This window comes from Sphaerodactylus townsendi, linkage group LG08 (assembly GCF_021028975.2).
Source record: "Sphaerodactylus townsendi isolate TG3544 linkage group LG08, MPM_Stown_v2.3, whole genome shotgun sequence".
Classification (NCBI taxonomy): Eukaryota; Metazoa; Chordata; class Lepidosauria; order Squamata; family Sphaerodactylidae; genus Sphaerodactylus; species Sphaerodactylus townsendi.
Genome location: NC_059432.1, coordinates 20,441,874 through 20,468,643, shown reverse-complemented (window position 1 = coordinate 20,468,643; position 26,770 = coordinate 20,441,874). Strand labels below are relative to the sequence as shown.

The 26,770-nt window shown below is 45.0% G+C and overlaps 1 protein-coding gene across 2 annotated transcripts; it reads right to left on the bottom strand.

Moving 5' to 3' along the window:
• Positions 1-999: 999 nt before the first annotated feature.
• On the bottom strand, positions 1,000-16,431 carry CDK1 (cyclin dependent kinase 1). Of its 2 annotated transcripts, none has more exons than XM_048505802.1 (8): positions 16,294-16,431; positions 14,188-14,245; positions 10,868-11,024; positions 9,329-9,452; positions 8,076-8,246; positions 5,772-5,935; positions 4,007-4,148; positions 1,000-1,359 (listed from the first exon to the last, which is right to left on the bottom strand). In XM_048505802.1, the coding sequence occupies exons 2-8, from the start codon at positions 14,222-14,224 to the stop codon at positions 1,243-1,245; spliced, it is 912 nt and encodes a 303-aa protein (XP_048361759.1). In that variant the 5' UTR covers positions 14,225-14,245; positions 16,294-16,431; the 3' UTR covers positions 1,000-1,242. The 2 variants fall into 2 exon arrangements, with proteins under 2 accessions (XP_048361759.1, XP_048361760.1); XM_048505803.1 differs by having other exon boundaries at positions 16,303-16,401.
• Positions 16,432-26,770: the final 10,339 nt, after the last annotated feature.

Below are 26,770 nucleotides of genomic sequence, written 5' to 3'. Positions count from 1 at the left end.
GATATGTTTGGGTAATTTTTGCTCCTAATGTTTCACCTACACCTATAGCTAGCATCTTCAGAGGCATGTTGTGATGAGATGGGGTTCTCTTCCTCCAGCCCCATCTCATTGTGACATGCCTCTGAAGCAGGGGTCTTCAAACTATGGCCCTCCAGATGTTCATAGACTACAATTCCCATGAGCCCTAACATTTGGCTATGCTAGCAGGGGCTGATGGGAATTGTAGTCCATGAACATCTGGAGGGCCATAGTTTGAAGACCCCTGCTCTGAAGAGATGCCAGCCATGGATATGGGAGAAATGTTACAAGCAAGAACTACCAGACTATGGCCACATGACCCAGAAAACCAACAGCCAGCTGATTCCAGCTGTGAAAGCCTTTGATAATATAATTACAAAGGTGTGTTTTCAGAATAATTTTTTTTTGGGGGGGGGAGTGCTCTCTTGGAATAAGGACATGAAACAATCTCACTGTTTAGCCACGTAAACAGTATGGTGTTTGGTATGCAAGATTGTGTTGAAAGTTATATTATTGTTTTTGGAATAGGCATTTCAGAAATACAGCTTCCAAAGAGCTCCTAGTTGCCATCCAGCACTGAGTTCTGCCCTGGTATATCTTTCCAATAATACAGAATCCACAAGGGCAGGGAGAAATTTTGCACAGGCCTTCCTAAGCACCATTAGTAGAATGCCTGCAGGGGCTTGCATACTGACCAGGGGGACTGTGGGAAAAAAACCTAACACCCATCATTCCCCTCCTCCCATATACAATAGAGGTGATTTTTGAAATGTTTCCCCTGCCTGCTGTTTTATGGTGGCACCCTCTATCAGACTGCCAGAAATGCCCATAGACCCAATAACGTTCAAGAGTGGCAGGATAGTGAGAATTATGCACTGTATTACTCGAAATTCAGTAATGACTGATGTCAAGGTTCGACTCCCTTAAGTCAGAGTTCTCCAGCATCCTTCAAAGGAAGAAAAAGATCTCCAACTCCTGCACTCTCTTTAAACCATTTATTTATATAATATCGGTAGCATTACCAGCTTACAGCTTAATTTGATAGTGAATATGTTAATATTTACACTGAAACCAGAGCACTCTATTAAACAATGCTAGGGTGACAGAACAGGACAAAGACAGACACATATAAAACAAAAGTTAAGAGGAAGTGTGATAGCGAAAATACCACGCGTTTTCCTATTCCTGCCCCTCCCACAACTCATCTGGGAGGTTTTAGGGCAATTAGCATTTCTTGATCCGATTGGTCGGAAGTTTGGATTTGTCTAAGTCGTCAAAGTATGGGTGATTCAGGGCTGTGCGACCAGAAACTCTCTTTGCAGGGTCGTAGATTAACATTTTCTGAAAGACAGAGCCAAAATTGCTTGTTAGGTCACCTGCGACACGGGCAACACAAAGAGGTCAGGATTCAAAGAACTGTGAACATTAGTGTCTGGAATACAGAACATTTACTTCATTTGCTTTGGAAGCCGAGGAGAATTCCCAAAGCGGTTTGTGTTGTGATATTGGGCAGGGGTGCGCAGAGAGAGGGAGAGGACTTGTTCAATTAACAATTGTACTGGCCTAATACAAGCCCCCTCCATACAGTCTAGATCCCAGCCTGGGAAAATACACAGGAGCTTTTATTCTCATTCAGGCATCTCCATTGAGTACATCTTACAATACTTAGAAGATCAGTGACAAATTTAATTCAAGCCTCTAGCCCCCAAGGCGCACCAACCAGCTTCCAGCAGCAGGTTTTTGCAGCTTCCTAGAAAGCTGATTCTCTGGCTGAACTGCTCTCAAACTTCCTGATCTAGGAACAAAAGCTTATCGCTTCCATTAGCCTTAATTACCAGCCATTGTTGACACAAGTCTCTCCCCCACCCAACCGCTCTGGGTTAAAAGTCTATCTAAGTCAGCATCCTATTCTCTGAGGGACTTGACACTAGGACAAACGTGTGGAGGGGTGAGGAAAATATGCAAACAGTGATATTGGTCATGCAAAATCCAGAACAGGAACCCAAATCCCTGTATTTTTGACAGCCCAGTTTTCAAGGCAAAAGATTAACAGAGGTGGTTTGCCATTGCTTCTGTTCTCCCCCTTCTCAAAGTCATGGGCTGGAGGGAAAGGAAGAGGCAACATAGACTAAACAACTACCCTGTTTCCCCTAATATAAGACATCCCCGAAAAATAAGACATAGTAGAGGTTTTGCTGAAGTGCGAAATATAAGGCATCCCCCGAAAGTAAGACATAGCAAAGTTTTTGTTTGGAAGCATGCCCGACGAACAGAACACAGGAAAAATAAGACATCCCCTGAAAATAAGACATAGCACATCTTTGGGAGCAAAAATTAATATAAGACACTGTCTTATATTCGGGGAAACACGGTAAGCATCTATGAGGAGTATCAGCTTTATACATATATTCATTGGTGTGTGTGTGTACGAATGTTCCTTTCACATCACACAAAGACAGCCACAGTCCATAATTTAACAAATTGCACAATTTATAGTGCCTCATAGAACTCAACAGGGGCCACTGAGAACTAGACTGGCTCCTATCTATTCCAGGAGTAGCAATTAAGTCCTATGCAGATTATAGGTAGTCCTCTCTGCAACAGAGGCAAGTGTCTGTTCAAAATACCCAGCCATGTTAATGATGTCTCGCTTGCAAACTGTAGCTCGAGTTGCAGTAGCTTTTAATAGAGGCTATCTTTATCTACTTTTTAATAAATGGCCACCTGCACTGATCTGTCCACAAATTGCTGTTAATTGTATCGCTCTCCCCTCCAACACACTGGAGTGGGCCTGGCTGACTTCAGTAAGATGGCACAGGCATTTGCAAACGTGGAACGGTATTCTAAAGGAGAGTCGCCAGCTTTGATTTGACGAACGCCTGTAAAACCTGACTTTTGAAGAAAGCCTCTGCCTCTGTGCTATAAGGCACTGGTATTTGAGGTGCTGCGGTCTGGGTCTGTTTTTATTGGGACTTTTTGTAGGAACATTGTTTTAAATACTACAGCAATGTGGGTCTTCCCACGCCCCTCCTCCCAAGATATGACTGGTTCATTTTATCTGCCTTGTGGTTTATACCCTGTTTCCCCGAAAATAAGACAGTGTCTTATATTAATTTTTGTTCCCAAATATGCGCTATACCATATTTTCAGGGCATGTCTTATTTTTCCGCTCCACAGCTGCATGCTCTGGTGTTCTGTTCAACGGGCATGCTTCCAAACAAAAACTTTGCTATGTCATACTTTCAGGGGATGCTTTATATTTAGCACTTCAGCAAAACCTCTTCTACGTCTTATTTTCGGGGGATGTCTTATTTTCGGGGAAACAGGGTAGTTTACGCTACATCAAGGATTAATGTCTTGAGGCATGTCGGTGTGGGATGTGCCATCAAGTCATAGCCAACAGTGACCCTGCACGGCAGTCGAGGCAAGAGATGATCAGAGGTGGTTTGCCATTTCCTGCCTCTATACAGAAGCATAGTGTAGAATACCCTGATATTCCTTAGTGGTCTCCAGTGGTGGGATTCAGTCGGTTCAGGCGAACTGGTTGTTAAAAGCCCCCTCGTTCCTCCTCCCCTGGGAGAGGGAGTGATGGGGCTTTTAGCGCCTCAGAGCCCAGGGCGAGGAGGAGAGCCGAGCTGGACAGCACTGGATGGGAGTGTGTGGAGCAGAGGGTTCTGGTTTGGCTCTCCTCCCCATCCTGGGCTTCCGGGGCAGGGAGGATTCTTGCCGTGCAGGGAAGCGCTGGGGGGGAATGGAGCAGAGGGCTCTGGCTCGACACCCCCCCCCCCCCCGTGCTGCCCAGCTTGCAGCCGGGGGGTGGGGGGTGGGGGAACCAGTTACTGATTTTTTAGAATCCCACCACTGGTGGTCTCCCATTTAGGGATTAACCAGGTCCAACCCTCTTTTAGCTTCTGAGATCTGACAAGACTGGTCCAGCCTGACCCATCCAGGTCAGGGCAAAGCATGCAGGAAACAAACATTCACTTACTGAAAGCAGGTCCAGGCCGTCTTCATCCAGGTTTTTGACCTGTGATGCCAGGTTGCTCGGCTTCCACTTGGGGAAAGTGTTCTTGTAATCTTGCAAAGACTCCACTTCAGGCCACACATCGTTGTTGGGTGTTCCCAAAGATCTACCAGGGAAATAACCACAAGCGGATTTAATAGTGTCTCAGCAAGACATTATAAAAAGCATTCTATTCAACGATTCTGCCGTGTTACTGCAAGCGATGCTTGTCTATCCCGTAATGGATGTTCCTTGCTTGTCCCTCAAAATGTATGTTGTTGTTAGGATTCACTTAATATAAATTTATGTTGCTATGAAAAAAGCTCCTGGATTTATTGAATTTCGAGTCCCGCCCCCTTTGCTCTTTCTGGCTCATGCATTTTCTCTCCCTGCCCCAGCCCCACCCTGGTTTCTGATTCCCTTCTCATCCTTCCCATAGCTCTTTTTAACTTGGCCCTGCCTCAGTCCTCTCCCGATTCCTACCTCTCCCATTGTCCCTACCCTGGGGCAGTGCAACCAGTAGGGCACTGGGTCCTTGGGGGTGCCCAGAGGCTTTTTAGGACACAGCAGCACGGTGGGCAGCTGCTCCCATGTGCACTGGTCCTGCCCCCCCCCCCCCCGTCTGCCTGCCTCTATTGTCTGAGCAGCCCGGCGGCAGCCAGGTGCAGGAGGGATGGGCGGAAGCAGGACAGGGTGGCAGCACTGATTGCCTGCCTGAGTCGCATGGGGCTGGTACAGACATGAGCCCCACAGCTCGGAGAGGAGCGATATGAACAGGAGTCAGAGCGGGGGGCAGACCAAATGATTTTGCAGGCCTTATACAGCCCGTGGGCAAGACTTTCCCCACCCCTGGTCTAAAGAATGCTTAAAGCACCCCAACTTCACAGCACTTGCATGAAGTGGCGCAGAGAGCAGAGGTGAGGGCTGGAAGATGTTTTTTCAGTTTCTCAAGCTCCATTGAGGCAGATTCTACAATTGAGAGCCATGTTTGCTTCTCAACTTGAAGCCTGCTAGGTGATCCTGGGCCAGTCACAGTTCTCTCAGTCCACAATGAGAACATGGCAAACCACCTCAGAACATCTCTTGCCCTGAAAACCCTATGGGTCGCCATAAGTCAGCTGTGACTTCACAGGCAAAGATTCATTGTTTCTTAACATTAACATCGGTGAACAAATGCTATCGCTAATACAATATTAAGTAATTTTGGCCCTTTCAAAGTTGTAATCAAGGTTTTTCAGGTGATTCTCCCAAGGTAGTCTGAGAGGATATGCATGTTTTATTGGTTTGCAAACTGTGGGATTTGTAAACCACCCTTAAGCCATTAAAAAAAGAATCAAGGTATCTGATTGATAGTGCAGGTCAAGTGGATGCTGAAACTTAATTTTGCCCTCTAAAGCTTAGGACACCAGAAAAACCAATGCAAACAATTTTCTGATTCATATTTTTCTTCGAAACGCCCGAAGCAAACAAATTTAACAACATTCCGCAAGTTCAGAACACGAACAAACTGCTGGTTAGCAGCTTGCTACTAAAAACGGGGGACCCATCCCTAGGGCGCGTGCGCAGCCTCAATTTATCTGAAGAAACCCACAACAGCTGACGGCAGATTTAACTTGAACAACTTGCATAATCTCAGAATGGCAGGCTGCAATGTTTGCTTTCATGAAAGCCCTTCTGTAGAGGCAACGCACATTAGAAAATGTCATGGATGCATTACAGGCAAACCTGCCCCACTCCATAAGTCCAATACCTAAAAATTCTGAACAGCTGGTCGATTTCAGAGTCCCCATGGAAGAGAGGCTTCTTGGTTGCCATTTCAGCAAAAATGGTGCCTATGCTCCATATATCGACAGGTGTTGCGTAGCGTGCGGAGCCTAGCAGCACTTCTGGAGATCGGTACCACAAAGTTACTACCTGCCACAAGCAAAGAAACTATTAGCACTTCTTAAAGGAAGAATAAATTGCTAATCATAAAGCAACATACTGCATTTTGGAATGGGATTGCATTAAGGAGGAGGACGACTTTGGATTTATATCTCCCCTTTCTTTCCTGTAAGTGAGTCTCCTTACAGGAAAGAAAGGGGGGATATAAATCCAAAATCCTCCTCCTTCTTAATGCAGTCCCAAGAGACTTACAATCTCCTTTCCCTCCCCTGCACAACAAACACCCTGTGAGGTGGGTGGGCTGAGAGCTGGCATGTGTTGGAGTGCACAAGCTAATCTGGTTCCCCAGATAAACCTCCACAGCTCGTGGCAGAGCAGGGAATCAAACCCGGTTCTCCAGATTAGAGTGCACCTGCTCTTAACCACTACACCTCGCTGTCTCCCATTGTACAATGGGAGTGCACTGTACAACGCACAGTGCACTGTTCTGGAATCAATCTATCAGTTCTTAGACAGTTTCAACCATGTGTAAGTCACACTACTTTAATCTGAGAATCCATCTTGTTTTATTTTATTTATTTACATTATTCATAGTCCGCCTTTCCCACTTGGACTTAAGGCAGATCACACAAAGTCAATACAGTCAACAAGATGGGGCCCTCAGTAAACAATGAAATAAGCTTTGGGTTGTAACTCCAATCAGAAGTCTAAAGAACAGACCTGAAGCAAAGCATGAGTGTTAACATGACATATTCAGTGATGCAAAATGACACAATGGGAGCCGATCTACAGCCGACGACACACAGTAGTACAGACCACAGTCCCCAAAAATTTATCCAAGTAACTTTATGAAGCTTCTTGTAACAGTGCTACCCCACCACTTATGTAGAAAAGTCCTCTTCAACTATTCAGTTTTGCATAGTTTGCAGAAAGTCAGGAGAATGGGAGCCTTCCTGACAGCCCCCCCCCCCACCGACCACATGTGGTGGCCACAATGGAGAAAGCACCTGGGCAGGCAATTGTTAACACGGCCCATTTATAAGTTGGCACCTGCAGAAGGCCCTGTTCGGATGAGCGAAGCTGTCATGGGGGGAGAGATGGCCCATGGCCCGAATGTGATACCCAGTATTTTACACTAACCTTGGTAACTGATGGGCAGTCAGTAGAGTGCCTGCAGAATGGGAGTGATATGCATGCTCCATCCAGCTCCCAAAAATAGCCAAGCTGCAGAATTCTGCACCAGCTGGAACTTCCAAATTGATTTTGAGGGGAGACCTCTGTACAATGCATTACGGTAGTCTAGTGTCCATTTCACTGTAGCATTGATCCAGGTGGCCAGATCAGCCATATAGAGGTAAGGGGCCATTTTTTGAGGCAGGCTGTTAGAAGAAAATTTTTTTTGCACTACATTTAACTTGCTTCTCCAACATTAATGTTGGGTTGGGAATCACCCTTAGGCTCTTTACTGAGTTAGCAAGGGCCAGATGAACCCCACTGAAAAAGGGAAGCATCTTCAACACCTCAGCCTTCCTTTCAAGCCACACCCCATTGAATCCTTCTGAGCACATAATGCTGGTTGAGAAGGACCAGTTTTAGGCTCAAGGTGCTTGACTGAGCTCCACAGCTACACCGGGGGTTCAGACTTCCTACACCATCCTGGCTGTGCTGCAGCCTCATTTGCAATATTGGTCAGCCCACCTCAAACGTTGTCGTTCTCAAAGCAGTGCAGAAAAAGGCAGAATCACAGCAACCAAAGCGTTGGAGCACTGTCTCTTCAAGAAAAAGTCTAAAGAATTTCAGACCTTTTAGCATGGACGGAAATGATGCACTTGATATTGTGTCTTTAAGGGGTCTCCTCAAGCTCTTAACTCTAGAACTTCCACGTTCAGAGACAGTTGCTTCTGAATATCAGTTGGTGGGAGACTAAGAACTGTTGCCTTCACATGGGCCCTCTGGAATAGTTGTCAACTGTTAAGAAGACTATGCTAGACCGGCCCTTGGTCTGATCCAACTCGTCTATTTTGTGCCTTCCCAATAAAGAGTTGTTCGGTAGCATCATTCAAATAGAAGATTTCCACAATTAAACACAAGCCCACTAGCCTTTTAGTCCTTTCATACAAGATTCAGTGTTGGGTGTTCAACAGTACCTGCAGTGGCCAGAATCACTTACCTCATGCGTGTAGACCCGCACGGGGATACCAAAAGCGCGCGCCAGCCCAAAGTCAGCCAGTTTGATCACTCCATTGCCATCTATTAACAAGTTCTGAGGTTTCAAGTCTCTGTGCAGAATCCTTCTTGAATGACAGAATACGATACCTTGCAAGATTTGGTTTAAGTAACTCTGAAAAGGGCGACAGATCAGCACTGAGTGGCTGCTTGCAAACCCATTAGCCTCTACTTTCAAGGCAGGCATCACAGAAGACACTGCAGAAGGGTCCTTCACGTCTTATGGTGGAGGTTTTGTGATGCTAACAGTGGATGTGGCCCATCCCACGCATCCTTCAGAAGGCCCAGAATAATTCACACATTGCCCTCAAAGGTTTTCGGTGCAAGATGCATGGTGCTTCCTCTCACGTTTCTTTAAAATCTCACCTCAGGGCCTACATTACCCATGACGTCCCTGGCTTGAACCCTTACACTTCATCCCCAAAATGAATTTGATCACACATTCTTGTTAACCTGTGGTGCTTCCTCACTTCTGTCCCATATTGCCCCACAGTTCGCAACCTACATTTCTACAGTGGACAAGTCAACTCTTTGGGCCAGTTCTTTGAATCAACTGGCATAGTGGTGCTATGTCTGGCTTACAGCAAGGAAAATCTGACAGGACTCTTCCACAGGAAACAGTTGAAGATTGCATGTGGACACATGTAAGGACACACCAAGACTGCATAGGAAAACTGTAAAGGCCCAGATGAGTGCTCTGCAGGACTTACAGCAGGGATCCCAAAACTTGACACTGCAGGCACCTTTGGAATTTTGAGAAATGATAATGTGTGGCACCACCACCACCACAAGATGGCTGCCATACAAGGTAGGCCCAAACACAAAATGGCCACCATGGTGACTGGGAATTTCTAAGTCAGTACCAGAGATATCTGTTTCTGATAGGAATAATCCATGCAGACACAAAAGTGACGCTTCTTGGGGTCTTTGAAATCACTTCTCTCTTGTGAGGTGGCAAGAAGACAGGATTGGCCCTTTAGGGCAGAAACAGGCAGGCATCAGGAAACATACCATGGTGCCCATGAGTGCCACAGTTGGGAACAATGACTTAGCACACATACCCCAGGAGTCCCTGCTAAACTCAAGAGTGCCCTGATAGACAAGCAGTGATTCCTTTGGCCATTCCCACCTGCCCTGAACAAATTCCCCAAAGGCAGGAATCTTGACAAGCGCCAACTGACCATACTGTCTCCTCACCTTAACAAGCATACGGTCTAAATACTGTCCGGATGGGATAGAGTCCAAGTATTTCTTGAGATCCATAGAGAGAAATTCAAAGATCAGGTAAAGCCTTGAATCTTGCATAAGCACATCCTGCAGGCTGAAGAGAATTTCCATTAAAACAAAACTGGAAAGAGCTCAGATATTAAGGAAGGACACGCTCTCCGTCACCCTTTGTTAACACTTAGACTAGTTTTGTTGTGTGAAACCTCTAACATGGACATGCACCAAGCATCTCAGTTCTAATTACACAGCAGCTATTGGCTAGCCCTCGCTCCACAACATGTCTGGAAAAGGCATAAAGAACAGCTAATTGTGCTCTGTGTAGGTTCCATTTACGCCCTGAGTCATAAACTTGGTGGCCATAGCTGGTTAAGCTCTGGGGGACCTGGGCTGAAATCTCCACTCTGCTATGGAAGCTCACAGGGCAATTTTTGGCCAGTCAACCTAACTTACCTCACAGGAATCCTGTGGGAACGGACAACCAAATAATCCTGTCCAAGCGCCTTAAAGGAAGGTCAAGCTAAAGGTGTACTAGATAGGTTCACATACTTAATCCTCCTTTGGACTTCAACATTAGCTCAATCTTTCCTCAGGTTGCTTTTTTAAAAAAATAATACCACTTCATTATTCATGTTAACACACCTATTGGCAGAAAGGAGAAGACGATACTGAAGAAAACGAGTAAAAAATGGTAATTTTTCCCTGCATGCATCAGATTCTCCTGTATACAGTGCCGGGGGGCACTGCTGAAGGCAACAGTTCTTGGGACTGATGCCCAGGGCAAAATGGCCCCCCTCCCCAACAGACCTCACTTACCTTTGAAAGTTAAAAGAGCAGCCTGCTCTGGGTTGTGGAGGGAAGGGGGGGGGACGACAATTCTCCGTGTCCGTCCCCCCATGCCTGCACCCGAGGCATTTGTCCCACCCCCACCCCGTGGTAGGTCTGCCTATGCCTGTATGCTTGAAGTATATTTATAAGCTGTCTTCTGTATACATTATATACTGCACGCTCAATGACACAGAATGTGTGTGCAGGACAAACCTCAGCATGTTTTCTGCTTCCAAACTGGGAGTAAGACCCCAGGGACAACGTATGCACAGGATGGTGGCCTTAGGGTCAAATCCTATCTTCCTTCGCTGCTTGAAGCAGGCATTGCTGCCCGTGTAAGAGATAAAAGGCAATACTGGCAAGTCCCACTGCAGACATCCATTCTTTCGGCCCACTGACACCTCTCCCCATCCCTGGAGATAGCAGGCGGGCAACAGAAAAGTTTTCCCTCACTGATCACAGTTCTGCTTGTCCTAGCTAGAATCCCATCAAAATAATTGCCCTTTTTAATTTTGAGGTCACAACAGAAAGCAAAGCAGCCGTTATGCCAGCTCAAGCTGCACTGCCAATAGTTTGCACCTGCTCCCTTTGTGACATGCAATAGTTTCTCTTGCACTACTCACAGGGGGCCAGGAAGAGAGGGAGCCCCTCTTTTTCAAAAGAGCCCCCAGACGATGTACGTACCAGACAATATTGGGATGATGAAGCTCTTTCAATAAGGAAACCTCACGAATGGCAGTGCTTGGAACACCTTCCTCTTCGCTCTCCAATCGGATCTTTTTCATGGCGACCACCTGGCCCGTAGCTTTGTGTTTGCCTTTATATACAACGCCATAAGTTCCTGGAGGGGTGGAAGGAAATGCGCAGAAAGAAACAAAAATCTCACTGTCGCGGCCTGATTCGGGACTGAAGCAGTTGCAGGGATTCAACAGCTTGGCAAAGGAACTGTTTGGTGGTTTGCTCGGGAATACCAAAGCTGTGGAAGTTGAGCAAAAACAAGTGCGACTTCACCAGCTCAGCAGCTGAAAGGATAAGCAAATCGGACATGCTGTCGGGTGCTACCAGACACCTTCCAAAAACTACACGCATCAGATTAGGTAGCTACCCTGTTTCCCCTAATATAAGACATCTCCCCAAAATAAGACATAGTAGAGGTTTTGCTGAAATGCGAAATATAAGGCATCCCCCGAAAGTAAGACATAGCAAAGTTTTTGTTTGGAAGCATGCCCGACGAAAGGAACACAGGAAAAATAAGACATCCCCTGAAAATAAGACACAGCGCATCTTTGGGAGCAAAAATTAATATAAGACACTGTCTTATATTCGGGGAAACACGGTAGCAGAAACACACTTCCCAGAAGAACACTTCCTGTACCCTTTTTTGTTAAAAGATGACAGGAATATGTGAATCAAACTGCCACATCTTCCTGTTTTGTTTTCACCCCCTCCCCCCCAAGATTCTCTTTGAAAAAAAGAGAAGAATCATACTTGCGTACCAGCTTTGTCAAAACCATTATTGCTGGCAATGTTAAACGGAGCGCTTTGATAAAAGAGCCCTTTTGCTGCTCCGGACAGATATATAGCGACACTTTCATTTTCTAAAGTTGTGTCTGCCGTTTTGTTTCCCATGGCAGCATGGAGCCCACAATATGGCAGGTGCAGCTTTAGAAAACGAAAGTGCTACGTTTAACACTGCCAATGACAATGGTTTTGACGAAGTCGGTGTGCAAATATGATTCTTTTATCTTTAAAGAGAATCTGCCCTAAGTTACAACGCGGTCACGCCCTGCTGCACCTTCCACTACAGTACGCATGACCACATTGTCATCTTTCCCTGAGAAAGGGTATAGTCTAATCATGTTCTGCGACCTGCCAAAAGTCATCACCTCCCTCCTTTGTATTAGTGCACAACACCACCATACAGAATAATAAAGAACTAGATGGGCTGGCATTGTGTTTGCAGAAGTTTTCCCCAACAATACTGATCTTATGAAAGCTCTTTCCAAAATCCAGTGTTCTTTCCTGTCCTTGCCCCTCAAAGATCCAGAATAATGGCTGAACAGGCTGAAAAATGGCAACTGAGGCCCAGCTCTCACCAAGGTGGTGATGGCCACTAACCTGGATAGCTTTAAAAGGGGCTTGGACAGATTTATGGAGAAGGGGCTTGGACAGATTTATGGAGGAGAAGTCTATTTATGGCTACCAATTTATGGCTACCGATTTATGGCTACCAATCTTGATCCTCTTGATCTGTGATTGCAAATGCCTTAACAGACCAGGTGATCGGGAGCAACAGCCGCAGAAGGCCATTGCTTTCACATCCTGCATGTGAGCTCCCAAAGGCACCTGGTGGGCCACTGTGAGTAGCAGAGAACGGACTAGATGGACTCTGGTCTGATCCAGCTGGCTTGTTCTTACGTTCTTATAATCTTAAGGTGGTCAACTCAAGCCTGCGCAGGACTACTTTAGACTGAAAAAGGGAGGAATGCTCCCCATACAAAAACAAGAACCTTTCCACACACCAGGACAGGAGTCCTTTCTTTCTTCCACACACACAAGCGTTAAAGGTCGGGCAAAGAAATGATATGTCGAACCTGTTTTGGCCTTAATCGAGATTAGCACAGAAACTTGCAACTGAAATTCAGTTTCAGTAAATGGGACAGTCTGGTCCCTCAATAACCGAGCTCAACATGGTACAGACTATTTCAAAGAGCAAAACTAGATGTCACCTCAAGCACACAAATGTCCCCAAATGTAAAGGGGCACTCATACGTAGGAAGCTACCAAAATAAGACCACTGATCCATCCAACTCTGTACCCTTATTCAGTACCAGCTTTTCTAGTCCAGGCAGATAAAGATTTTTGCTAGTAAAGGCCTGGCATCTTTTGCACTCAAGGCATATATACACTCTGCCAGTAAACCACTGCATGGAGCATGCAAGAAAAATCAATAGGATGCAGACACTCAACCATTTCCCACCACTTACTCTCCCCTGCAAGATGTACTTTAAACTTCCTGCAAAAACTTTTTTGCCATTTTCAAGCAGAGCATTAATTAGTTGACAGGTGGAGGTGTTAAAACACTCTCCTTACTATTAGTTCTACAGTTAGATGCAAACAAGCATTTCAAGCCCCAAGCTTGCTCACCAATGTGTAGTTCAGTGCTGGGAATCAGAAAAAAATCATTACAGGAGTATACTGAATTACTCAAAAACTGCTTCTTTCTCACACAGCACATAACATGGCAATTAATTTTCTGTATTTACGATCTTGATAAGAGGATCTTTCCAATTACCAACTGGGCTCAGCCAGCAAGGTGTAAAATAATTTTGGAACCACCAAGGGTACAGCAATATATCTATGATTTTCTATAATTTTCTTCCATCTCCCCTAGCACAAACAACTGGTTTGTAGATTGTTTTCACAGATCTAGGGTGATAGAGAAGTTGTAATATTTGATCAACAGAATAGCTAGTTGTGATTCATATTGGAATGAGGAAAAGAAAATCAGTAACAGCCTGATGCAATATTCTGATAGCTACCTGCGGCCTCACTGCTGCTTCACTTTCAGACCCACACAAGCTGGGGTAGTGTAATGGTTAAGAGCAGTAGACTGTGATCCGGTGTGCCAAGTTTGATTCCCCACTCCTCCACATAAGCAATGGGCTCCAATATGGAAAACCAGGTTTGATTCTTCACGGCTCCACATGGAGCCTGCTGGGTGACCACGGGCTAGTCAAGAGTTCTCTCAAAACTCTCTCAGCCCCACCCTACCTCACAAGGTATCTTTTGTGGGGAGAGGAAGTTTGTAAGCTGCTTTGAGACTCCTTCAAGGTAGAGAAAAGTGAGGTATAAAAAAACAACTCTTCTTCTGTTCCTAGGAATCGATCAAGGAGCAAACAGTGAATCCAGAATCTTCTAAACAAGACCTGCTGTCAAATATTCATCATTAGACTGGAAGCATCAGACATACCTGGCTTGCATGACAGATCCTAATTACCTACCTTCACCAATCTTCTCTATTTTTGTATAGTCATCCATTGCTGTGTGATAGGATTAGATCTGAAACAAGAACAAGGAGTGTAAGTATTCATGGTGCCAGGTGTTTGTGGAACACCAACCGCCCCTCTCACGTCTCAAAAGTTACGTTTTCAAAAGTAACTTGAGACTGTTTTGAACAGGCACATACATCTTTGGTATCCAGCAGAGACTGTGAGCTATAATTAAATTGAGGTGGGGAGGGTTTTTTCATGCCTGCCCTGTGAAAGAGTGCCGGGGAGGAATCTTTTGCCTTTTCACCTGCAGCAGCTCAAGTTTGAGATCAAAGACTGAACACCTCTGAGGGAAACTGCAAGCCAAGATCTTGCCTCTGTGTACGTTTGTGCCGAGATAGTGGAGTTGATTTTAAGTCCACAAAGAAAAGAAACGGGGAGGAGGGGTATCTAAACAGAATGAGAAGGTGCCAACGGCAAGATTATATTTTATGAACCCCACTAACAGTTAAAAACCTCTGGCAAATTAACTACTGTGTCCGATAAGTGTTTAATGCCTTGCTTGCATTGTATTCATGCTCTCTGCATGTCTTTTAAAGAAAACAGGAAGAGGGGATGCCAAACCTGGTATGCCGAAGACTGATCTGTGTCAGATCAGTAGTAAGCACACCTGGGCTATAGTGTACCCTGGGAAAGGCCAATGGTTCAAAGGGTACCAGCTAAGCTCACTAGGTTCTCTCAGCTGCCAGAATACAGAATTCACACTAGACTACTTTTACAAGTCATTGTGAGGGCCTCCAATACACTATTAAGGAAAAATGATTTTAACCCTTGAAACACTGATCATGTGCTCCCTTTCCCCAACTTTTCCAAAGGATTGGGAATACCAGCACAGATGTTCCATTCTCATAAACTGTGTGATTGCATCAACAAGGAAGCTACTGTTCCTTAATTCTTCTTTGAACACAAGTCTTTTGAACAGCTAGCTCCCAACTATTGTAGTTACATACACAGGAGAGAAGAATCAAAGAGTATTTCACTTGCTGCAATACTGCTTTGGGGAAAGTGCTACATTCCCCATAAAGAGGGAAAGCCCACTAGTAACTGTACACATTTCCTTTCCTGGGATTAAGTTTGATGTAAAAGGCCATTGGTTCAAATCTTGCCTGCCATGAGGTACTGAAAAGCTTTAAGGAACCCATTTGCTCTCTGAGCCCTATTTGTAATATGGGGAACAACCCCACTGGTCGGCCTTACAAGGGCGTCATGCAAGATAATATATAAAGTCCTTTGAACCCTGAAAGTACAGCATAAATGCAAAGCATTACTACAACCCACTAACCCTCCATGCATAACTGCACAATCCCTGCTTAAATAGATTGCAGAAGTTTTCATTTTTCACAACGCCTGCCCAACTAATGGTTTTGCCAACACCAGAGGCAAACAGTTCTGCAGAAATGGCAGCATTTTGAACCCAAGCAAACCTCCTGTTAGATTTGTACTGAACAGAGTGATTGGGTGAACTGTTATGTGTGCGTGTTAGTGACGAGCTGACTATAGCTGAACAGTGCATCACCCAAGCTTTAAAAAATGCAAAAGCTGTTGTGTTCCTTTCCCCAAAAGGAAGCATCTGTCACGTGGGTGCATGCAGAGGTCTCAACCCCCCCTCCCCCCGCCATCACAGCTCCATATTCCAGCCTCCCCAACCGGAAGAAAGGCTCCCCATTCAGAAAAAAAGATGGAAAAAGTCAGAAAACTTGATCACCTCGTTTCCTCCTTCGGGGTCCTATTTAATTTATCCCCCCACCCCCGGTCGATCATTTCAAAACGCTCCAGTTTCCAAAGAATTACAACCAAGAACGGTGAACAGTTCTTGGGGCTGTGCAGTCCTAAAACAAAGCCCCCCCAAAAGTACAGATAAAGGGGAAGAAAAGATCACTTTTTGCAAATGGGATTTTGCATTGAGATGCTCTGGGTTTAGCAGCGGGGTCTAATAGGCACCCCATTTCCCTATTAGTCTGGATTAAGAAAAACAACCGTTGCACCCAGTTTGCAGCCATCGCTCCTAAGTACCTGGCCAGCTACCCCCTGCCTGCCCTTCCCTCGCTGCCCCCTTACCCGCACAACCTAAGCCAACTTCAGCCGATCTTCCACCTTTCTTTGCAAGCAAAACCCAGCCCGGCGAGCAGCAGGCAGTCAAATTAACCGCGCTGGGCCGGTTCCAATGCACCAATGGCGCTGCGCCGTTGCTTTCAAAACGGCCAATCAGAACGCGGCTGCGGCAGGCGCCAAAGGCCCGAGGAAAGGCGGTGGAGGTGCTTTGTTACGGGCGGGCGCAGCAACTGGAAAATTTGTTGTGCGGAAGGGTTTCGTTCGCCTCACGGGTTGTCTTTAGTTTGATTCTTGCTACAAGATGAAACTTGTAACGTGGTCGGGTGTTAAAACTATTAGCGTGACTCGACACAGCTTGTAGGCGCATGCTTAGAGTTGCAAATATTTACACATTTTCTTAGAGGGTTTCCTCACACATTCCAGTTTTTGCAGCCTAGAAATGGAGAAAGCTTCCCCAGTTGAATTTCTGCGTGCACTCCCTGCATGTTATGCCTACCAACTGGCTGGGGAGAAAAATGTCTTGTTTCTTTAACAGGAGTGTAATGGTAGAAATGGACAGCTGAAGCTTTTCATGGAAATAGCACTATACTTGGTCAATAAGACTCTATTAAAGGGACAAGACCAAGGTATGAGTGTTTTCTCATTACCTGCACTTATTTGAAGCACATGTTAAATCTGGATAGGGTAAAAGCTGGAAGAGGCCAGAATGGATATATTAAATACCAATGCCTCAATAAACAGTGGGATGCATTAAAGACGCTTCAGAACAATATTCTGACAACCAAAATGAAGACATAACAAGCCTTTATTAACCCTTTCCAGGCAAAAATGCCTCTGAAACACCACGGCACAGGCATTAAACAAATAACAGGACCGCAAAAACCAGTGGGATGAAGAAGAAGAGTTTGGATTTATATCCCCCCTTCCTCTCCTGCAGGAGACTCAAGGGGGCTTACAATCTCCTTGCCCTTCCCCTCTCACAACAAACACCCTGTGAGGTAGGTGGGGCTGAGAGAGTTCCGAGAAGCTGTGACTAGCCCAAGCACAGCTGGCGTGTGTGGGAGTGTACCGGCTAATCTGAATTCCCCAGATAAGCCTCCACAGCTCAAGTGGCAGAGCAGGGAATCAAACCCGGTTCCTCCAGATTAGATACACAAGCTCTTAACCTCCTACACCACTGCTGCTCCTGATGCATTAAAGGTCCTCCAGAACAATATTTTGGAAAGCAGAACACAGAGTGCACGTTTATTCACCCTTTCCAGGCCACAGTGCCTCCCAAACACCATGGGACAGTTTTGGGTTTTCCTGTGATCCTGCCTGCTGGTCCTGGCATGGACTTGTCCATTAGCCCCAGCTGGGTGACCTCCATTACATGAAGGTGTGGCAATTGGAAGAGGGGCGGGGCCAGTGGAGAGGAAGAAGCCTTTCCCCTAGCCTTTTGGCCATCCCATCCTCCCCATTTCTAAGTCATGGACAGCTGTATAGGTCCAAGGAGTTTATGAGGTGGGAACCAGCACCCTTAAAGGAACAAGATGGCAAACATGGGTGGGAACCACAGGAGCAGAGGCATCCTATGGCCTAAGAGAGAAACAAATTTTGCTGGCAGTGGAGTTTTCAAGTAGGGGTACCACCGTTTTGCATGGCGGACCTTTGTTTAACTAGTGAGTTCAGCAGCTGCAGTGATGTCAGACTGTTTCAATGATGCAGGAAATAATAACACACTCCTGGAATTAAGGCCCACAGAATAAAATGGGACATACTTCTGAGTAAATCTGCTTAGAATTTCCCCCAGATGTGTCTGCACACTGTATTTGGCCAAGACTTGGTGGTGTTGGGAAATGGGTTTTTTTCCCTGCGTCCCCACAGCATTATGGTGCATTTAATGTCTTTAATGCATGCCACTTTTTTGTGGTACCATTATTTGTTTAAAGCCTGTCCTGTCTCTGTGAAATGTCTACTGCCTTGCTGGAACACATTGCGATCTTTTCGCATTGCCAACCTCCAGATGAGAGTTGGGCATCTCTTGGAATTACAGCTGCTCTAATTTCGCTGGAGAAAACGGCTGCTGTGGAGGGTTGATTCTGTGGCATCATACCCTGCTACGGTCTCTCACATGTTCTGTCTCCCCAAATATCAAGGAACTTTCGTGGCCAGATTTGGCAACCGAGCATCCTGCTTTCGGTAGCAGCCTGTAAGATGCTCTCAAACAGGGAATTAAAGGGATGATTTTTGTGGCCTAACACTTGGTATGAGGAAGTGTACTACTTACGAACACAAACCTTCCTGTTGTAGCTATCATGATTCAGAGCCAATTAAAGGCCTGTCCTGGTGAATTTGTCTAATTGCTAATAAATAGATTTTGCAGATGGTAAGATTCCACCACCACCACTCCCCCTCAAAGCCTGTACTACAGTAGTACAGAAAGTAGTACGCTCTCATATGGATCTCCTTTGATACCCTGGAGGGGACAAAATGAGATGTACTAGCTCCTCTTCTGTTTGACAGCAAAGATCTCATCAAGCATCCTCAGACCAAAATGGCAAATGTGATGGGGACCTGTGCAACTACTGCCAAACTCCATTTTGACAAATGAATGTGCTTGATTCTTATTCTTTTCTGCTTTGTTTCAGCAGTTTAGGTGTTAGGCTGCTGGGACTGAACGTTAACACCTGTTAATTTCTCTCCACCAGTTCCCCGATAGGTGGTGTGAGATGAAGAGCATATGAAGACACAAATCCAAGGGCAAGCCCAGGTCCCTCAGCAAAGAAACCTTCAAGCCAAACTCTGATGCTGTTCTGCTGAATATGAATGTGTTGCAGTTACATCAGGAAACTATAAAAAGGGAATAAACTGCTTTATGCGGACCTTAGACCTTGCTTCAGATTTTCAGCTTGTGATGAAGCGTGCAGGGAAAAAAATTATTCACTCTTCTAAAGGTGAAAATGAATATCGGATGGAACAGTCAGCACATCGCTTGATCATGTCATCTGTCTATACGGGTGGGATTGATCGTTGGTTAGATGGATTCTCCACAACTTCAGCAACCAAGGTTGACTGTAAATTCAGATACAAGCTCTCTAGAGACAAGGGAAAGGAGGGGGCTCTCTTCTTCTTCTCTCATCCGCTCCAGCTGGTAGCTCTGTTGCATTATTAACTCTACACCCCCTGACAATTTGTGACCCCTTCTTCTTTCTCCTCTCCCCACTGCTGTTCCAGAAGAGCAATTACCTGTTTCCAAATAAGAGGGACAGGTAGAGGAGGCAGCAGAACATGACTATTCTCAGCTTTCTTCCTTTGCTGGTGAGTACTCCTGCCAGTGGGAGAGAAACAGTTTTCCAAGGGCAGCAGGGTGCGGGGGGGGGGGGGTACCCAACTGTGCTGACCCTGGCCCAATTTATTTATTTAAATAAACATAGTTTATTGATGGCATCTCTTTCCCCCTCTCTCCCACTTGATGGCATCTCTTGTCCAGTGGTGGGATTCAGCCGGTTCGCACCATTTCGGCAGAACCAGTTGTGAAAATGGTGCTTGTAAACAACCAGTTGTTAAAATATTTGAATCCCACCTCCAGAACCGGTTGTCAAATTATTTGAATCCCACCACTGCTCTTGCCCCCTCTCTCCCACTCATACCCACCAATTTCACAAAGATGATAAGCTGTCACATGATGAGCCAAACTGCATTCAAAGGCAGCCCCATGTCCCCTGCATTTCAATAGTTCAGTCAATCAGCTGTTTCTCAAACTTGTATAACACAATTCCTCCAAGAAATGCAAGACAGCATAATTGGGTTTAATTCATGTATCCTGACGACAGCCCTAAGAGGAAGATCAGACTGAGGCTGTCCAGGGAGCTTTAAGGCTGAGCAGGGGTTGGAACCCCAGTTTCCTGGTCCGAAATCCAGCACTCAAACTACTACATCAAGAGGCGGGAGAGAGACGGAGGAGGAGTTGTAGGAGCACCATGAGCTGGCACTGGTGGGTTTGCTCACCCCACTTGCGTAAGGGGAAAATACACTGGCAAAAAGGGGAAACATGTATTTCTCATAGGTAAATGCATAATCTCAAACACTGGCACCAAACTGCAATCTGTATTTATTCTTTAAGAATTATTTTGCTATTTATAATTCAGACACAGCAAATGGTAAGCTTTTCAAAATACTAAAACCTGTATTAGTTACGTTGAAAGCATACAGATGTGTGGAGCTTATAGACATCCAATGTGGTGTAGGGTTAGAGCAGACCTGGGCATTATAAGGCCCGCGGGCCACATCCGGCCCGCCGGATGACCCTGACTGCCCCCCCTGCCTTGCTGCGGAGCGAGGCGCCTTTGAAAGCCCCGCAGAAGCCGGCAACCAAGGCAACCAGCTTCTGCGGGGCTTTCAAAAGCACCAGTCGATGAAAAAAGTAGGTCTAGGGACTTAAGTCTCCCCACTTGCTTGATTGTCACAGTGGACAACTATGCAGGTAGGTTAAGCCTGTGATTCTTTGTGCCAAATAGTGTTGTATGTAGAACTGTTGCCACTGATTCCAAGTTGATCTGTGTACCTGTCTGTCACTTATCAGCCCCTATTATGCAGAATTGAGTTCAGCCTTTTGGCCCAGTCCTCCACAATATTTTCTGTTTCTTATGCGGCCCCATGGAAAAAATAATTGCCCACCCCTGGGTTAGAGTGTCAAGATTCAGATCTGGAAAACCCAGGTTGAATTTTCACTCTGCCATGGAAATTTAATGGGCTTCCTTGGGCCAGACACAGACTTTTAGTGGAGCCTTTGTTGTGATGATACAGTGAAGGAAAAGAGCCCCATTTGGGGAAAAGCAGAGTGGAAATGAAGTAAATAAATAATAGTATTCATTTGGATGTCATTATTATGAAGATATGAGTGGCTATTTTTACAGCTTCCCACTAGAGGGCAGAAGAAGTAGGCTGACAGACGTACAGCTACATCTTGCGTTCTTTACAGAAAAGAAAATATTTGAATATCCAGGAACTACTCTGCTCTGGATAGCTGAGGCCAGCCTGATCTCATGAGATCTTGGATGGGAGACCTCCAAGTCATACCAGGGGTGTGACGTGGAGTCAGAACATCTCTTACCTTGAAAACCCTACGGGGTTGCCATACGTCATCTGTGACTTGACGACACTTGACACACACGCACACATATCCAGGAACTCCATGCAGAGATCACTTCAGAGAGACACTATTAGTTTGAAACCTTCACAAGAGCACTGCTGGTCTAAGGGCAGGGTCAGTTTTTGGATGCAAGAGGTCCTAAGGTCACACAGCTGATCAGCCTACGCAGCTTGGGAAATGAAGGCTATATTTCTAGAAAGTGAAAGCCTATAGCTTACTAGTAAAGCAGATGCCTGCTTTACTAGTTCCTCGCCTGAGGCTGTGGAGAACTGTGGCGAAATAGAGAAGAAAATGCTGAACTAGTCATGCTGTTTCAAAAACATGTTGTTTTTAAGTCTGTCCCTAACAGCTGCAGGGAATTTTTCACGTGAAGATGTTTTATACTTCAATCCTATGCAAGTCAATCACTGTCTAATTTAACCACTGTCTCAGCCAACTGATTGAAATGTGCTTAGCGTGGAATAACTTGGAATAGGACTGCACTGTTAAGCCAGGTTACCTCTGCCCGCAGTGCTGTAACATATCTCCCATGATGGCCTTGCAAATCCCAATTCCTACCTAGAAATAAGAAATGTATTCATGATATTATTTACAAAGTGGAGCGTGAACAGACAGGACTTTTCTCCCTCTCTCCAAACACTAGAATTCAAGGACATCCAGTGAAATTGATGGGCAGTAGATTCAGGATAGAAAAAAGGAAATAATTATTTTGTTCAACAAGTGATTAAAATGTGGAATCTGCAACCAGAAGATGTGATGCCTCAGACTTTAAAGGGGGATTAGACAGATTTATGGTAACTAAAGGAAATCTCCACATTCAGAGGCAGTAAACTTCTGGACCATTAGGGGGAGGCTTTGGCCTCTATGCCCTGTTGTTGGCCCTCTAAGGCACAGGTGTCAAACTTGTGGCCCTCCAGATGTTATGGACTACAGTTCCCATCATCCCCTGCCAGCATGATGGCCACTGTGTGAAACACAGGATGCTGGACTAGATGGACCACTGATCTAATCCAGCAGGGCTTTTCTTTTGTTGTTAATAGAATCAGAATCTCTATTGTGGTCATAGACCTGTAGAAACCAGCATAAGGTAAACATAGAGCAGTAGAAAACAGCATAAGGCAAATATAGTATGCACAAGTTAAAAAAATCAAAAGGTTTAAAACTAAAAACAGAATTTCTTTTAACTGTGTGCGCTATATTTACTGTATGCTGATTTACACTGGTCTATGACTGTAATAAAGATTCTGATATGTTCCTAATCGTATGCAAAGAATTCATACATCTAGTTCGCTTCATTGGGAAGGCAATTGGCACACTGCGTGACATAATTTCTTGGAAGGATTTCGTAAGATGTACCCAGGTGGTAGCTATGCTTGCATCAAATGTGTCTCGTGAACTGTCACAGGGCTGAACTGCCAACACAGGTGGTCTTTCTGGAAATAATCGGCACAAGGCTAGCAGTAAAACCCATCGAAGCTTTTTCAGGGTGTAGCGTTTTTTATGTGTAGTGTATTTATAAATGCAAACAGATTTGAAACCGAGTTGCTTGCTGCGACTTTCCTAGCCCAGGAGAAAACTGGGAACTGTCATTTTGTTAAAGCCTGGCTTTTATAGTCTCCACGGCAGTATGGTGCCGTTAGAGCTTCATCTGGACGAAACTCCGTCAAAAATGAGCAAATTTCAAAACCTTCTTGGGGGGGGGGGGGGGGGCAGAGGAAGCAAACACAATTAAACCCTCCATCCTTTTATGGTAGTATTACATGCAGTCCCATGAAGAGTTACTCTAGTGCAGTGATGGCGAACCTTTTCAAGACCGAGTGCCCAGATTGCAGCCCAAAACCCACTTATTTATCACAAAGTGCCAATACGCCCATTTAACCTGAATACTGAGGTTTTGGTTTAGAAAAAACGGTCGGCTCCAAGGTGCACATTACTCGGGAATATGTTTGGTGAAGCAACTGTGCAACTTTTCCAATGGGTGAATCACGACCCTAGGAGGGTTTACTCAGAAGCAAGCCCCATTGCCAGCAACCGAGCTTACTCCCAGGTAAAGGATCATGCCCAGGCTAGCCTAGATGTATGTGTGTGGGGGGTGGGGGGTGATTTTCCATCCCACCCCCACATGATGAACTCTATGCACGTGTGCCCACAGAAAGGGCTCTGAGTGCCACCTCTGGCATCCGTGCCATAGGTTCGCCATCACTGCTCTAGTGTCTTGTTGCACTGAAATCAGGAAGCATAAGTGGAGCAACTCTGCATAGGGCTATAATATTATAATACGTTCCCAAGCAAAATTTGTCCTTCTAAGCCCATTGACTTCAAAGGACTGTTGGGGTGCAGTCCTAGACACTTTTATTCAGAAGCGAATCCCATTTTATCCAGTAAGGTTTATTCTCAGGAACTTGTTTTTGCAATGGCAGCTATGTCGTCTGATCCTACACTTGTTTACTCACATGCAAGTCCCACTGAGAACACTGGGACTTGCTCTCCAGTAAGTGTGTACAGGATTGTAGCCTATGGGACCAATCCTAAACAGGTCTACTTAGAAGTCAGTTCCATTTTATTCAATGGAACTTTCTCTTCTAGCCCCTGGTTTAGTAGTCTCCCCTGAAGGATTTATAGCACTGTAGCGCATATATGAAAAATAATTGGGTTGGTCCCAATTTGCTGACCGTCTAAACTACAGCACACCCCTTGTATCAGTGGATAAGAAGAACCAGCCCGTGCAACCATTTGAACAAGGAGGCTCTATTTTCTCCAGCTGCAAGAGTCAATGTAGGCTTGTCTTTGACATACAGATTATATTCCCCTGCAGCAAATGGAGTCTCTGTAGAGAACATAGAGAATATATTCTGTTCTTTACATAATGATGAGGCTAAACAGAAGCTGACTCATTTGAGCATGTGAATTAGATGATTTTAAAAGAGATAAAGTGTTGCTTGCACTTGAAACAGCAAGACACAAACAATTAACGGGCAGATTGCCAAGTGGCTGTGGAAAAATGTAGCACTGCTGGATTTTATTTTATTTTGCTTTCAGGAAAGTTGTCAAAAAAGCATGATAGATGTACTCGTTTTCATTCCCCCCCTACCATTAAAAAAAAATCTATGTACCTTCTGTATTTAGCTATTTTTTTAAAAAAAAATTACAACATTGGTACACTGCCTTTCTGCCCTCATCAGGGCCACCCAATCACCTAACCAATTAAAACATACATAATAAAATTACATCCTAAAAACCATTAAAACCAGTAAGAAACACACCATTAAAATAATCAAGACCAGAACTAAAAATACGTACACAAGTACAAAAACAACAATTAAAACATTGGTCAGGAATGAGGAATCACTAAGGGAATACCCCCCCCCCAAAAGCAAAACAAAATAAAAAAAGTCCTTACCCACTGGTGGAAGATGACAACAGAAGGGGACAGGTGAATCTCCCTGGTGAGACATTCCAGAGTTTTGGTACTACTATAACTGCAAAGACCCTCTCCCAGGTTGTCACCCACTCAGTCTCAGAAGGCGGGGGCACCAAAGTAGACCTCAGAAGATGATCCCAGTGGTCAAATAGGTTCAGAAGGAAGTCGGTAGTCCTTCAGATATGTTGGTTCCAAAAAGGATTGCCAGCTACCTGAAGAAAACAAGTCCTGTCCCTTTAATAGAGTCTTATTTACCAGGTGATGCTATTTTCTCTATTCCATGAAAAAGTCTAGCTACCTATTTCTATCATTGACAGTGCAATACAGTTGGGGGGGGGGGACATGACATTGTGTGCCTCCAAAGGAGCTTCAGGTGGCACAGAAGGTCGGGAAGCTTAAGATCCCTCCTGCCATTTGAAGCACCCCATTGCCTCCAATGGCTTATGCCACACTTTAGTGCAGTGTGAGTCCAAAGGACGGAGGACTGGCGTTCCCAGGCTACAACACTGATGGAAGCTGACTAACATTGACTCCACCCCCAGGAGTGCCCCGGCTCACCCTCCCCACCAAGGACTTCTGCGTTTTGCCACCACGGAGCTGAGGGGTGGTTGACTGCTGACATCTCTGCCCCCACTGCTGGTAGGGATGCCCCTTGTGCGGGGGGTGGGGGGGGTGGGGGTTGCAAACATGTTGGGTGCAGCCCTCCACTGCTCTCCATTTGCCCCTCCCCAATCTGGATTGGGCTGTAAGCCTTATTAAAGGAATTGGACATTTTTCTACAGGCGGTTGGCAACTTGAGTCCCAACTGGAACTATGACAATAAGAAAAAATGTTGCACACTAAAGCTACAAATCCTAACATTAATAGTACATATATCTCAGTTTCACATACCCGTCAACCCAAGTGTATATCCATATATGCTTATTCTTATAAGTATCAATATAGTAAAACCATTTCTCCACTTTTCAAAGAAATTGCTATTTTTCTTACAGGTGAGTCTTAAACATCCAGTACAAGATGCAGTGCCGTCACTGTGGTGTCAGTGTTAATATTGTTTGTCCAACACCATACCATCAGCTCCCCAAATGTTCAATTATACGAGAGTAACCCAGACTCTCTGATGCCTCATATATCGCTAGCAGAAGGCTTCCGGACTTGACGCACGAACCACAAATTGACTCCACCTGTTTGGCATTCTTCTCCGGCTGAATGTCAGCCTCACCAAGTTAAAGGAAATCAGCCATGTATTCAGGCAAAGTGTCAATTAACTCAGAAGCAACACGCGTTAAGTTTGCATTTTCGGTGCCCTTCATCAGTGTGTCATTTCTTCAAATGTTCAATGGCCAAATTAAAGTTCTACAGAGTAAATATCACATTGTCAGCTATGCATGCATATGTCTAACAATTTTTAAAACATTTACTTCTTTGTATAATGCACTATTGTACATGTCTCATAATCATAATACAGTTAATTAATTTATACTTAGCAAGTTGGACAAACGATATTAACACTGACACCACAGTGACTGCACTTCATCTTGTATTGGATGTTTAAGACTCACCTGTAAGAAAAATAGCAATTTCAACCTGGGTTGTTGGGTATGTGAAATTGAGATATATATTCACTATTAACGTTAGGATTTGTAGCAAATATATTTACCGGTATGTCATTTTTGCAGCTTTAGTGTGCAACGTTTTTCTTATTGTCATAGTTCAATAGTCTGTTGCCACAATGTTTACATCATTATTCAACTTGAATTCCAAACCATAAAGAGCTTTAAAGGTAAACACCAGACCCTTGAACTGTGCCTGCAAACAGATGGGGAATCAGTGTAGGTGGGCCAAGACTGAAATAATATGATCGCTACTCCAGTAAACATCCTTAAGTATGCTTTGCCTCAGTCTCCAGAGGGTTTGCTCTGTAAGCC